Below are 13284 nucleotides of genomic sequence, written 5' to 3' on the forward strand. Positions count from 1 at the left end.
GGTAGCATTTGGCTAGTCAGAAGGTATCCTAATATGCACGGTGTTGAAAGCGACATTATATAAAGATGTAGTAGATGTCAGCATGCTCATATCTTATTAGACAGGCTCCGTTTTTGCTCGCTTAACACCGCCGTTGGGAGTAGCCCGGCTAGTCAGTCTTCGGTTGGTTGAACGGTAGCCCAATTTATACTGCGTAGACACCGCCGACGAGCTGTCTATGCAGTACTAGGTTATAAGTGTCGGCATACGGATATCTTACTGCTTGGACTCTACTTTTGCTCTCTAAACATCACTGTAAAGAGTACCCCAGCCAGTGCATCTTCGGTCAGTCAAACGGTAGCCTAATTTCTACTGCGTAGAGATTTTCATTACAATACTCTAGAGAGCCTACCTGAAGTGGCGGAAGAAGATCAAGCGGACATTATGGATGTTGGATTTGGGGAGCGGACAGCACGGATCCTGAGAGTGACGGTCTAAACTTCTTGCGCTAAGCCTGCTAGCTCGTCGCTCCCCCTGCTAGCTCGTCTGGCGTGGAGCAGCTCGTCCAATTAGACGCCGAGTCTTGAGTGCTGTCCGGGTTGAGCTCAACCTTGGACGTCCGGGGGTTGGGTCTCTTCTCGGTGCTCGACACCTTTCAAATGCCAAGACCTACCTGTTTAGGAGAGTATCTATGATCACGTGCTGAGATTCCGACCTCCTACCTCGTGTTCAGACCTATCACTCGGATGCAGGATAAGAGCCGCACGATCGATATCTATTACTCCATATCGTACGTATTCATCAAAAAGACGTTTGGGCTCTAAGACGCAGTGTCTGCGCCGATCAGGCCGCCACCCGCACCACCCATCTAGAAGTACAAAACTTCTTGCGGCTGTATGCCAAGGTCACCCGCGGCATCATCACTCACATACACACCGCGCTTAGGTGATCAAGTTTCGCTGGTCAAGTCCTACATGGCTCTCCGCTTCCGCCTCAAGAACAAGGACGAAGAACTCATTCGACTGATTGGGGATTTCCGAAAGCATGTTACCTTGAGGACTAGTCATAACTTTGGACACCCGGATATGCCACTGCTGTAGCTTCACTCTTGCTCTCTCGACACCACTGTCGGGAGTGCCATAGGTAGGATGTCTGCAGTTAGTCACAAGGCAGTCTAATTCCCCCTGCGTTGACCTTTGCATTGTGTTTAGAGGTTCAAAAATCCATGAGTGTTGAACGAATGTGCTCAGACTCCCCTCTTGCTCGCTCGACACCGCTGTCAAGAGGACCCGAACAGCGGGTGTCGGCTTCGTCAAAATGTAGTATAACTTACACTGCATTGAGCTTTGCACTGTGATTGGAGCTTTGAAAATCTATGAGTGATAAATGGATGTGCCTAGGCTCCCCAATTGCTCGCTCGATGCCGCTGTGAAGAAAACCCCGGATAGGAAGTGTTAGCCTAGTCAAAAGGCAGTCTAATTTCAACTGCGCTTACCTTTGCATTGTGTTTAGAGGTTCCAAAACCCATAAGTGTTGAACGGATGTGCTTAGGCTTCTCGATTGCTCGCTCGACGCCGCTGTGAAGAGGACCTCGGATAGCGGGTGCTAGCCTAGTCAAAAGGTAGTCTAAGTTACACTGTGTTGAGCTTTACATCGTGTCTGAAGGCATGGAAAAGGTGGCACTCTAAATCTACAGCAAGCTGTCTCGTGTACACATCTACCTGCCACTGCTTAGAGTGCTTCAATGGATTTTCAGGAATTGAAACGAGATAAAAGCCCTTCACTTTGGACTATGTGAAAACTTGTTGAAGTACCTTAAACAGTGGCAGGCAGGTGTACACACGAGACATGGTGCTTGATGAATATGCCACTTTTTTCAGGCTTAGCGTGCTATGCACTGAACGCGTCGGTTGGCCCAAGCGTAGCTTAGACGGGTTTAGACAAAGCTTCTCCACACCCCACCAAGTTCCTCCCGACTGACCGCTACTCTACTCCTAGACTGTTGTACACTGAACCCAAGCTCACCTGTTCTTCCGCCGCACCTGTCTGGTACAATTCCGCGATCCGTTTGCCTGATCAGAAATCATGAGGGGAGAGGTGCGTCTTTTACCCCTCGATAAACAGCCCGCCGTCTCGAGATGCTCGATATAGACCACAGCTAACCGTGCTTCCTGCTACAGATCTGCCACCTTCACATCGGCCAGGCTGGTACCCAGCTCGGCAACAGTGCCTGGGAGCTGTAAGCCTCTCCTCATCCCTCGGACACCCCCTCATACCACCAACACCAGCGACACGGACGACAAGCGACGAGACACTAACAATGGGGCTTCAGGTACCTTCTGGAGCATGGCCTGAAGGCCGATGGACGCCCGGATCCCGAGGCCAAGGAGCTTGCTGAAGGTGGCTCTTACGAGACCTTTTTCACTGAAACTGGCAACGGGAAGTACGTCCCGCGCTCGATCTTTGTGGATCTCGACCCCTCGGTAGGCTAGCACGTAGAACGCACAGATTTCAGTCTACTGACTCCTATACTAGCCAATTGACGAGATACGAACTGGAAGCTATCGCCAGCTCTTCCATCCCGAACTTCTGATCAGTGGCAAGGAAGATGCTGCCAACAACTGTGCGTTCTGCCCCCCTCCGGCCAAAAATTTGCGCTAACCAACAACAACAGATGCTCGTGGTCACTACACTATTGGAAAGGAGATGGTTGACAGTGTCATTGACAAGATTCGACGTGTTGCTGGTACGAGATCACCCCTCAATTGCAGAGTGTGCATTCGCTAACAGTCTATAGACAACTGCTCGTCCCTTCAAGGTTTCTTGATCTTCCACTCGTTTGGTGGCGGCACTGGATCCGGATTTGGCGCACTCCTTCTTGAGCGTCTTTCCACTGACTATGGCAAGAAGTGCAAGCTTGAGTTTGCTGTCTACCCTGCGCCTCGCGTCTCCACCTCGGTCGTCGAGCCATATAACGCCGTCCTATCGACCCACAGCACCATTGAGAACTCCGACTGCACCTTCTTGGTTGACAACGAGGCTGTTTACGATATCTGCCGCCGCAGCCTCGATATCCCGCGCCCCAACTATGAGCACCTCAACCGATTAATTGCGCAAGTCGTTAGCTCTATTACCTCCAGTCTGCGCTTCGACGGTGCTCTCAACGTGGATTTGAACGAGTTCCAGACTAATTTGGTCCCATACCCTCGTATTCACTACCCGCTTATCAGCTATGCGCCAGTCATCTCGGCCAAGAAGAGTTCCCATGAGAGCTTCAAGGTCCATGATTTGACTTTCCAATGTACGCTCTTTCGGAGTCATCCCAGCTGCAGAAACCGTGCTAATTTAGAACAGGCTTCGAGCCCAACAACCAGATGGTTGTCTGCGACCCACGCAACGGAAAATACATGGCCGTCGCTCTTCTGTACCGTGGAGACATTGTCCCTCGCGATTGCACTGCCGCAGCTGGCGCTCTCAAGGCCAAGCAGTCCTTCAACTTGGTCGAATGGTGTCCCACTGGATTCAAGCTGGGCATCAACTACACCAAGTATGTCAAATCGTTCTTTACACTCAAACATCGTACTAACACCAACTAGACCCATTAGCGTCCCAGGTAGCGAGCTCGCCTCGGTCGACCGCAGCGTCTCCATGCTTAGCAACACCACGGCCATCGCCGAAGCTTGGTCCCGCCTCGATCACAAGTTCGACCTTATGTACTCCAAGCGCGCATTCGTCCACTGGTATGTCGGCGAGGGCATGGAGGAGGGCGAGTTCTCCGAAGCGCGTGAGGACCTGGCTGCGCTGGAAAAGGACTACGAAGAGGTTGCTAGCGACAGTCTGGATGATGGCGACGAGGGCGAGGCCGAGTATTAGCCTACTCGGAACTGTGGGTGCTCCTCATCGAGGCCATGTGGTGGGAGTAGCTGTGTTGGTGCTCTTCTGCTTCAAATTATTCCTGCCGGAGTAGCGTCACCGAGGGAAACCGGGATAGCCCGTGTAGGTAGGCTGAAATGTACCCTTCTGCTCCTCTCATTCAAGCATTTTCGAGGGTGATTTGGTGTTCTTGGAACTGGGGTGCTGGGTTAGCGTAGCGTTGTGGAGGCAAATACAAAGCTTCATAAACATCCATGTTTGCGCCAGCTCCTTGAACGTGAAAATCGACCCACCATGCTCCCATACTCGGAATTAACAGGGCCTCCCATGCCACGACCGTGCGGGAGCTTAAAAAATGGTTGGGAATCGTCCGCCACAGTTGCCCTAACGAAAGCGGTTTAGGCTGCCCAAGCTCAAGTCAAAGCATCACCTGTCCCAGCCAGCCGATGATGAATTTCCCCGCAGGCACCTCCGCATCCGCCAACGGCCATTGAAAGCTGGCCCCCTCCCCAAACCTACCTCCACACCTCTCCCACTCTCCAATTCACCCATCGTAATCTACCGCTCGCGATGTCCGACTCCTCGCACATGTTCCCCTCGCTCTCCTTCCGCCTGCCCTTCTTCCGCGGCGGCGGCGGGACCTCGAGCTCGAGCTCGGGCCAAAGAATCGAACTCCCCTCGGTCGCGCTCCACGCCATCGAGACCGAGGCCGCGCCGCGCGGCCGCACGCTGAAGCACCTCCTCAAAGCGAACCACGCGACTTACAGCGTTATTTACCATGAGTTACGGTTCCATAACCACATGCCGCATGTACGTCTGCTCCCGGAGGAGGGACTAGGGAAAAGAAGGGAAGGAGGTGTTTTGGGAGGGGTTGCGTTGCGGGCTGACAGTTGGTGTGCTAGTTGCTCGGGTCTGCGTACGTGCTGGGCGGCACGAAGGAGCATCTGAACGAGGTGTATGACAAAGAGGCCGGGCAGCTGGAGCCGTGGGTGGACAGTCCTGGGGAGGTGAGTGGGGAGGATTGGCGGGAGTTTTTGGGGGCCCGGGTGTGAGTGCAGCATTCTAATTCCAATGAGCGAATGGGGATGTCGGGGGAAGGGCTGACACGGTGGCAAACAGGTACCAGCGCGCGTTTGTGGATTTCTTCGAGGACCAGCTCGTGCTGAAGCGGTATGACTGGAAAGCGCTGCTAGGGGAGTATATGTTTGGGGGGGAGGAGCCGTTGGTTAATGGGTTGGTTTCTGGACGTATGGCACACCCTTTTTCACTTTCTGTGCCGTTGGCTGTTTTGCGAGAGATGTTTATGCTAATTGATATGTGGGTATATAGTTGGTCACCCCCTCATCCACCTCGGCTACGCCTACGAGCTCAATTCGAGCACGCTTGCTATCGAAGCCCTGGCTTTGGCAGCTTGCTTCTACTCCCCCGTCCATAAATACCTCGACGACCCTGCCTATACGCGTCCGGCGCCGTTCGGCTCCACCTCCCCGCTCGAACTTATACAAAGGCTATCCGCAGACACGCGCTTCGACGGGCTCTTCGACCACGGCGGCGCAGATAACATTGACAAACTCTTCGCCGAGCACGAAGACTTGGTGCTGGAATACTGGAACGCGTGGGAGCTGTCGGACCCGCGGCAGCAGTTCGAGGATAGCCAGCAGGCTGCTGTTGCACTGCTAGTCGCGACGCAGGAGGTTGGCAAAGAGGAATTTGACTTCTTTGCCGTGCATCTGCTCACGACGAGCCATGCGGTGAGGATACTGCTGCCATTGGTGCCGGCGAGGTGGCATGTCAGTTTGGTGAGGCAGTGGTGGTTATTTACACTGTCGGTGTATATTGCACAGCTGAGGCCGAAGGTGGAGCTGGAGCGGATTACGGGGTACGAGCTCGAGGGGAGGGGGTGGAAGTTTGTGGTGGACAAGGCGTTGAAGTCGGAGCATGCGCTAGATGCGCATTTTGTCAAAGGTATGAGTTCTATATCTGCACTGTTATTGTATTAGACTGACGATATCTGTGACAGGCCTCCGCGCCATGAAAGTCGCGTCCGAAACCTGGGGCGACGCGCACGACTTCTACCTCAAAGCGGCGGTGCGGTTTGCGGACAGCTTCACCGACTGGGGTGGTTTCGCCGTGACGGATGCGGACGGCGATGATGTCAGATACCATTATTAACGTTCGCGTGGGCTACAAAGGGGTGTGCAGATTGCGGCAAACATGGAAATCTGATGACGAGGCGGAAACGCGATGGGGGCGGCTGCAAATCCCATGGCGGACGCGACCTTCGGATTGGCCGAGGCATGTGCTCGTGGCTGGTCTGAGAGGTTGCGATGCACGACTGTGAAGCGTGATTCGTGTCGATCGTATGAGTGTCTCACATTGAGGGCTAAGCGGGGGAATTGGGGGCTCAGGAGAGTGAATGAGGCATCAACTGGGTTTATATCAGGTTGTGGCGGGCAGCTGGGCCTTGAAAGTCCTCAAGTGTGGCGACGTGGCACGTCAACCGTGACAGACCTCACGGATGTGAATTCGTGACCCGGGAGAGATGGAAACTTGGCCTGACTTCCTTTCAACTGGTGCTCTGAGATGCGACGTGGCTGGACAGCGATTCTGGGTACTGTGTAGTCATCCGATAGGACTGGCCCAACGCAGTCGGGCCTTCGGGTCTTTTGGCTGTCTCGTCTCGGGCGTCCGTCAGTAAAATAACAGGCCGGAGTCGCTGCATCAGTCATCGGCTCGGCGGCTGAGTGATCGGCCTTTTGCTGCTTTGAGGTTCCCATCCCGGATTCTGCATAAACGAGAGTACAAAGGGTACCTAGGAGGTACCCAGGTTTATGGAGACAGAGCACAAGGGCGAACAGCATTCCGAGGCTGTATGAAATGTGCAATTGAGCACGGCGGGCCGAGTAGACGGACCAGGCCTTCTCGGGAGGCGCAAATCTTGCAGATATAGGCGCTTCTAGTAGGGCCCGGCGGTGTCTGCGTTTCTGGTGGTGAGTGGTGGGGCCACAGAGGCATGGCTATCAGATGCCACCGGCCGCTATCAGATGCCACCGGCCGGAATGGCGCGGATGCGTCAGCAGATGAACAAGACGCTCCAAAAGCCGCAGGCGGCCGTGTACGAGCACGAGTGTTGCTGTGTTTAAAGAGCTCAGGCACTGTGCAGAGGCATTGCCCTTCGTACGAAGAGCAGATTCCAGCATAGCGCGGGTGCGGCGACGTCAGGCGGGTCAAGCTTTCTCGCGCGCGGCGGATAGAGGCACGGCCTCCGGCTGTCTCCCCAAATATCTCGCCATTACATCATCCCTGTGCTGCATGAGAGCGTCCCCAGCTATTCCTAGGCCGCCCAAGTACACCACGGCACCAGAGCTGCGCGGACAGCCCGACGTCTTAAAACTCACGCGTTGCCCGCCCCCGGCAGTGTCTTCGTTCAACACTTGCTTCCTTCGTTTCCTCACAAACACCACACGAGACACCCATTGAATACCCTCGCACCCCCCATCGCCTCAGCGGGGCACTCCACGCCCGCCATGTCCTCGCTAAAGAAGGCGCTCGAGAAGCTGAAGGTCTCGCACAGCAACCCGCAGAGCGACGACGAGAGCGGCATCACCAGCCCCAAGTCTGCCACGGCTGCGAATGGCGCCGCCTCGCCCGGCCCGGCCTCGCCGCGCACGTCGGCCATCTTCCACCGCAACAGCGACGACATCCCCCGCCGAAGCGGCACATTCGGCCACCGCAAGTCGACCACCAAGGACCTCAGCGGCATTGGGGCCGAGAGCCCCAAGCGCAGCGGCACCTTCGACTCCAAGACCGACAGCCCTGTGCGCCGCAGCGGCACCTTTGGCGGCCACCGTTCTAGCGGCATCTCCCACAGCCCAATCCGCGCCGTGAGGGAGAAGCTCGGCCTCGGCGAAGTCGAATCCTCGTCCTCCTCCACCAGCGAGCTGCCCCTCAACCGCGATGGCGAGCCCATGTCCCGCAACCAGCTCAAGAGGCACGAGAAGCAGGTTGCCGAAGAAGTGCGCAAGAGGGAGATCCTGGAGAAAGAGGAGGAGCTGAAGGCGCGGCGCAAGCTGATGGAGGCCTCGGCCGAGCGCGAGCTCTCGCCGGACCAGAAGAGCCGCTACGGCGTGCTGCCCATCAATGGCTACGCCGGCGAGTGGAAGCACGAAGAGCGCGTCCAGCTGCTCAACTTGAGTGCCAAGGATGTCGGCCGCGAGGTGACCTTCCGCGCGCGGTTGCACCATCTCCGCAAGATGAGCGCCAAGTTTGTCTTCTTGCTCTTCCGACAGCAGACCGCGACTATACAGGGCGTGCTGATGGAACACGGGGCCATCTCGAGCCACATGCTATATTGGGCCGAGCATCTAGATCCCGAGACTGTACTCTTGGTGAAGGGCGTCGTGCAAGAGCCCAAGGCAAAGGAAGGAGAGGTCAAGGGGGCCTCAATACACGACGTCGAGATATCCGTGCATGGGCTACACGTCGAGGCCGGCGTGACGGAACACATGGCCTTCACTGTTTACGAAGCAGAAGTCTCACAGGCCGAGGAAAATCTGGAAGAGGAGGTTGAAGAGACGGAACATCACAGGGAGGGACACCACCGCGTCCACATCACAGATCGAACCCGTCTCAACAGTCGTGTCATCGACTTGCGCACGACTGCCTCCCAAGGCATCTTCCGTATCCAGTCAGGCATTTGCAGCCTCTTCCGCACCCACCTCGAGAGCGAGGGCTTTATCGAGATACATACCCCCAAGCTGCAAGGCGGAGCTACAGAGTCCGGTGCTAGTGTCTTCAAGGTGGAATACTTCAACCGTGGCGCTTTCCTCGCACAGAGCCCTCAATTGGCAAAGCAAATGTGTATATCTGCAGATTTTGGGAAAGTTTTCGAGATTGGCCCTGTCTTCCGTGCCGAGAACAGCAACACATACCGACATTTGACTGAATACACTGGCCTGGATATCGAAATGGCCATTGACGAGCATTATTACGAGGTTTTGCGTACGCTGGACCGCACGTTCAAGGCTATCTTCCAGGGCATCTACGACCGCTACAGGGTCGAAATCGAGATTGTCAAGAGGCAGTTCCCACACGAGGATCTCGTTTGGCTTGATGAAACACTCGTCCTTCCATTCGCCGAAGCTGTTCAGCTGCTGAACGATTCTGGGTGGACAAACGAGCACGGTAAACCACTACCACTGAACGAGGATCTTGGTACGAGAGACGAAGTTCAGCTCGGCAGGGTGATCAAGGCCAAGTACAACACAGATTACTATGTGCTAGATAAGTTCCCCGTCTCAGCCCGTCCTTTCTATGCCATGCCAGACCCGAACAACCCTGAAGTCACCAATTCCTTTGATATCTTCCTCCGTGGACAGGAAATTCTTAGTGGTGGACAACGTATCCACGACGCAGCTATGCTGTTAGAAAAGATGGAGAGGCTCAAGGTGGACCCCAAGTCGATGGAAGACTATATCCAAGGATTCCAGTGGGGAGCTCCTCCCCACGGCGGCGGAGGTATCGGTCTCGAACGTATTCTCATGCTTGCCCTCAACCTCGGAAACATCCGCCACGCCTCCATGTTCCCTCGAGATCCCAAGAGCTTACCCGCCAAACCGATCATCAAGCAGCTCAGGCATCCGGAAGCCAGCACCATTCACCCTCCATGGGAAGGCCAAGACCGAGCAGCCGCTGGCCTAGACTTCCAGCCTCTCGAGAAGCTCATCGCAAACTACGGCGATGCATCCAACACCTCCTGGCTCGAAGAGCGCACCGAAGTCTGGCGTGATTCTTCCACTGGCGCTGCCGTTGGCTTCGTCCCGCAAGACGGCTTCGCCATCACCGTCGGCAACCCCCTCTGCCACACCCAGCAGTACCTCAAGATCATCAACGGCTACCTCCGCTACATCACCAAAGAGCGCAAGCTCAAGCCCCTCTGGCTCCTCGTTGGCCAAGAAGTGGAAGAAGTCCTCGCCGAAAAGCTCAACTGGCGCACCTTCTCCGTCGTCGCCGAGCAGCGCGTCGACCCCGTCGCCAACCCGGCCGCGCACGACAAGGAGGTCCAGCGCAAGATCCGCCACGCCGAGAAGGAGGGCGTCAAGATCCACGAGTTCATGCTCGGCGAGCCCGTGCCGCAGGAAGTCCGCGATAAAATCGATGCGCGGGTCAAGGACTGGCTGGCGAATCGCAAGGGCCGCCAGGTCCATCTTACGGATATCCACCCGTGGCAGGATATGGAGCATCGCCAGTACTACTACTCGACGATCCAGGACGGCACCATCTGCGCGCTGGTCGTCATGGCGCAGCTCAGCCCGGACCATGGGTGGCAGGTCAAGTACTCGATGGACTTCCCGGGCGCGCCGTCGGGCGCCATCGAGCAGATTGTGACGCATGCGCTCAAGGTTGTTGCGTCTGGTGGCGCTACTTCTGTGACTTTCGGCGGCGGGGCGTCGGCGCGCTTCTCGCCGGGGCATAATCTGAAGGGGACGAGGGTGAAGGTGCTGAGCAGAGCGTACCACGCCATAGCGACGGAGCTGAAGCTCACGCAGAAGACGGAGTTTCGGGAGAAGCTGGGTGCGGTGGAGGATCCGAGTTATCTGTGCTATCCGCCGCATGGGCTGGGCCCGTTGGGGGTGAAGGCGATTATGAATTTCTTCGAGGATAACGATTAGGTTGAAGACGAAGGTAGAGGGGGGAGAGAGGCATAAGGGAGTCTGGAGTCTAGGCGATTGGTGAGCGAAACGAAACGATAACGTCGTGAAGAAAGGATCTTGAAGTGGAGCCTTGGGCGATTAGAATTTTTCCTTTTGTTGGTTCGTGAGGATGATGGCATTAAAGGGAAGGGAAGGGAGGAGCTTGCGTTTGTTAGTTCGTTCGCTGGAAAATTCCCCCCCTTTTTTCGTTTTACTACTACCCCCCTTGCTTGCTGGCATTCTTTGACGCTAGGTAAAGATGAAATTCTATTGTTTGTTCTCTAATGCTTGGTTTCCACCTCTATTTGATTGAGTACAGTCCCATCCCAGGAAGACTGCGCATGAAAAGAGAGGGATAGGAAGGGTGGGCGTAGCAGTGGATCTAGGGTGTTTGAAAGAGCAGCAGCATATGTGGGTAATTCATGGTCAAGCAATAGTCTGCGATTTCTGAAGTCGTGTTCTGATCAAAACAGGAGTCTTTCAGTTTTTCTTACTTCTCCGTTTCCCTCGGTATTTGACGATGCCGCCCGTGTTTTCGCCGCGAACCTCACAGCTGTATTCGCGTGTCACGGTGTGGGTGTCCTCTAGAGAAAACCCCAAGGCTCGCGGAAAGGGGGAGAGACGCCATTCGATGGGCGTATATGGAGAGCTGCAGCAGCTAGCCATCCACATCTGAGGTTTCAAGTACCGATATGACACAGGAGACGGCGGTGTCCCACCTCCGTCACATTGGCTAAGAGAAGACTAATTTCCCTGCAGATCTTCTAGGACCTTATGGCCATGTATACAGACACATCTACACGGTAGTATACGCGATATATGTTGCATTTGCAACACTCTGTACACAAGGCCCCACTCGCTCGATACCGTTAGCCGTTAACGCACCAATCTATGTACATACCAGGGACCACCCCCCCTTTCTGGTGAAGAAGTTTACCGTCGGGGCACATGCACGGGCCAGAAAGGGGTTAACACAGAGCGACCCTTCCCCTCACTTCTAATTAATTCGACTATAGAGCCTAAGGATCTATCTAATGAAGGGCAAAGGGAATAGGCCCGCGCGAAATTTTATCTAAAGTTGGTTGGTGAGATGTAGGATAGTGGATGTTGGAGGGCTGGTTGTGATGAAGTAGTTACGCGGTTGCATTGGATTCGTTGAGGGCGCGGTATTCGATTTAGTCAAGCGGTGACTGCTAAGTTGAGTAGGAGGTTAACATTACCCCTTGCTAGAATATATTTTAAGGCCGTCTCAACAGGTTCGCTCTTCCTGCCGTTTATGATAGAAGGCAATGTCCCTCTGTTTTCTATATAAAGGGTATCTCGTTTAGAAATCTATCACGTGATATATTATAACCTACGGCAGGCTATCTATACCGTTTTTAGGTACGAAGAGCTCCTAGAGCGTGTCCATGGATTGATCAACTCAACATTGAAGCAAGAGCTTTACTTTAATCAATCCGAGCTCGAGTAATTTAAAGGACAGTCCCGCACTCTACGAGAAATAGAAATCCTTGTTCACACTAACCCACTCCTTCCCCTGCACACCCTCCCATACCTCGATCTCCTGCGGTTTGGTGTACAGCGGCGTGACCTTCTCGGCTAAGATTGCGTAGTACGGCTTCTTCAGTTGCACCTGCTTTCGGTGTTAGCCTGGTTATTGAAAATAGATGGAATGAGGGTATTGTACGGATTGTAGCCACTCCATCGTCGCGTTCCAGGTTTCCACGATTTTGAATTCACCTGGTGAGGAGGGGGATTGGAGGAGTTGGACGAAGGTGCACTCGGGGGTTGAGGATACGCCGTCGTAGACGGGTCGCAGTGCTTCGAGGAAGGCGGGGACGTTGGAGGGATCGACGGTGACTTTTAGGATCATGGTGAGGGTGGGCGCGGGGGCGGTGGATGCCATCTTGATATAGCGATATGGAGAATTGCGGATTTGCGATGGAGGGAGATTGGAAGATTGGAGGGAGGTGTAGATGAAGAGAATTACGGGAGAGGAGGTTGCTTCTACTTTATATGTAGGTGAGTTGAGGAAGCGAGTCAGCCCTATGTTAGCTTAGCAATAAGCGAAGGACAATACGCGTTTATACGCATACTGGCTAGTGTATAAGTGTGCCATTTGTGGGATGCACTCCGAGATAAAGTAAGCCCGGTCACTCGGGGGGTTTCGAGGGGCTGATCTTGAGTTACGGAAAACCCCTGCGAGCGATCTTCAGAGTGTTTCTGTATGTGGTTACACTTGTACTGTTAGCAAGGCCACACCACGACCAATTCTTGCCACCTTATCGTGGCTTCCTAGTGTACTATAGCACTAGAATTAGCCGCCTTTAAAACCTATAATTGATTACACTTAGGGTTGAAACTTGGGTGCACGCACGCTATGCGGAGAAGTTGACTCAGCTTAGCATACCCACCCTGCTGCTTAGCTGCTGCTAGAACCATAAGGAGGCTGGGGCCATACTTTCTGGAAAAGAAACAAGTTCTCCCTAATTTTACTACCCTGATATGTGCCATCACAAGACGTATGATAGCGCGAATTCCCCTAGATTAACCGCAGTTTACTCTATCCTAACGCTGTGGGACCTTTCCGCCAATCGCTGCGCTGGAAACGGAGCTACACGGCAGTTGTAAAATTGCTGCAGATGCAGAGCAGAGTCGGTGGAGGGGTCTCAGGAAGATAAAATTTCAAAGACACTGCAAGTGTGCGGAAGAGATGGGAGGCCGCATGTCTTGTGTGAGA

General features: G+C 54.4%; 5 protein-coding genes across 5 annotated transcripts; 3 read left to right on the forward strand and 2 right to left on the reverse strand.

Moving 5' to 3' along the window:
• Positions 1-1960: 1960 nt before the first annotated feature.
• BDZ99DRAFT_501494 (tubulin-domain-containing protein) lies at positions 1961-4078 on the forward strand. The gene is made up of 8 exons (XM_033723818.1): positions 1961-2076; positions 2160-2218; positions 2312-2462; positions 2515-2602; positions 2654-2725; positions 2777-3280; positions 3334-3526; positions 3576-4078. Exons 1-8 carry the CDS (start codon positions 2065-2067, stop codon positions 3850-3852), a joined length of 1356 nt encoding a protein of 451 aa, XP_033572909.1. The 5' UTR covers positions 1961-2064; the 3' UTR covers positions 3853-4078.
• A 362-nt stretch (positions 4079-4440) lies between these two features.
• BDZ99DRAFT_395001 (uncharacterized protein) lies at positions 4441-6024 on the forward strand (the record flags this gene model as incomplete). The annotated part of the gene is made up of 5 exons (XM_033715929.1): positions 4441-4662; positions 4755-4900; positions 4972-5099; positions 5182-5817; positions 5873-6024. The coding sequence occupies 5 exons, from the start codon at positions 4441-4443 to the stop codon at positions 6022-6024; spliced, it is 1284 nt and encodes a 427-aa protein (XP_033572910.1).
• Positions 6025-6106: 82 nt separating this feature from the next.
• BDZ99DRAFT_100553 (uncharacterized protein) lies at positions 6107-6757 on the reverse strand. The gene has a single exon (XM_033712314.1). It carries the CDS (start codon positions 6711-6713, stop codon positions 6327-6329), a length of 387 nt encoding a protein of 128 aa, XP_033572911.1. The 5' UTR covers positions 6714-6757; the 3' UTR covers positions 6107-6326.
• Positions 6758-7275: 518 nt separating this feature from the next.
• On the forward strand, positions 7276-10774 carry BDZ99DRAFT_100570 (aspartyl-tRNA synthetase). The gene has a single exon (XM_033712315.1). The coding sequence runs from the start codon at positions 7380-7382 to the stop codon at positions 10521-10523; it is 3144 nt and encodes a 1047-aa protein (XP_033572912.1). The 5' UTR covers positions 7276-7379; the 3' UTR covers positions 10524-10774.
• A 1062-nt stretch (positions 10775-11836) lies between these two features.
• Positions 11837-12576, reverse strand: BDZ99DRAFT_466255 (uncharacterized protein). The gene is made up of 2 exons (XM_033720731.1): positions 12232-12576; positions 11837-12177 (listed from the first exon to the last, which is right to left on the reverse strand). Exons 1-2 carry the CDS (start codon positions 12448-12450, stop codon positions 12037-12039), a joined length of 360 nt encoding a protein of 119 aa, XP_033572913.1. The 5' UTR covers positions 12451-12576; the 3' UTR covers positions 11837-12036.
• Positions 12577-13284: the final 708 nt, after the last annotated feature.

Source organism: Mytilinidion resinicola, assembly GCF_010093595.1.
Source record: "Mytilinidion resinicola strain CBS 304.34 unplaced genomic scaffold BDZ99scaffold_17, whole genome shotgun sequence".
Lineage (NCBI taxonomy): Eukaryota > Fungi > Ascomycota > Dothideomycetes > Mytilinidiales > Mytilinidiaceae > Mytilinidion > Mytilinidion resinicola.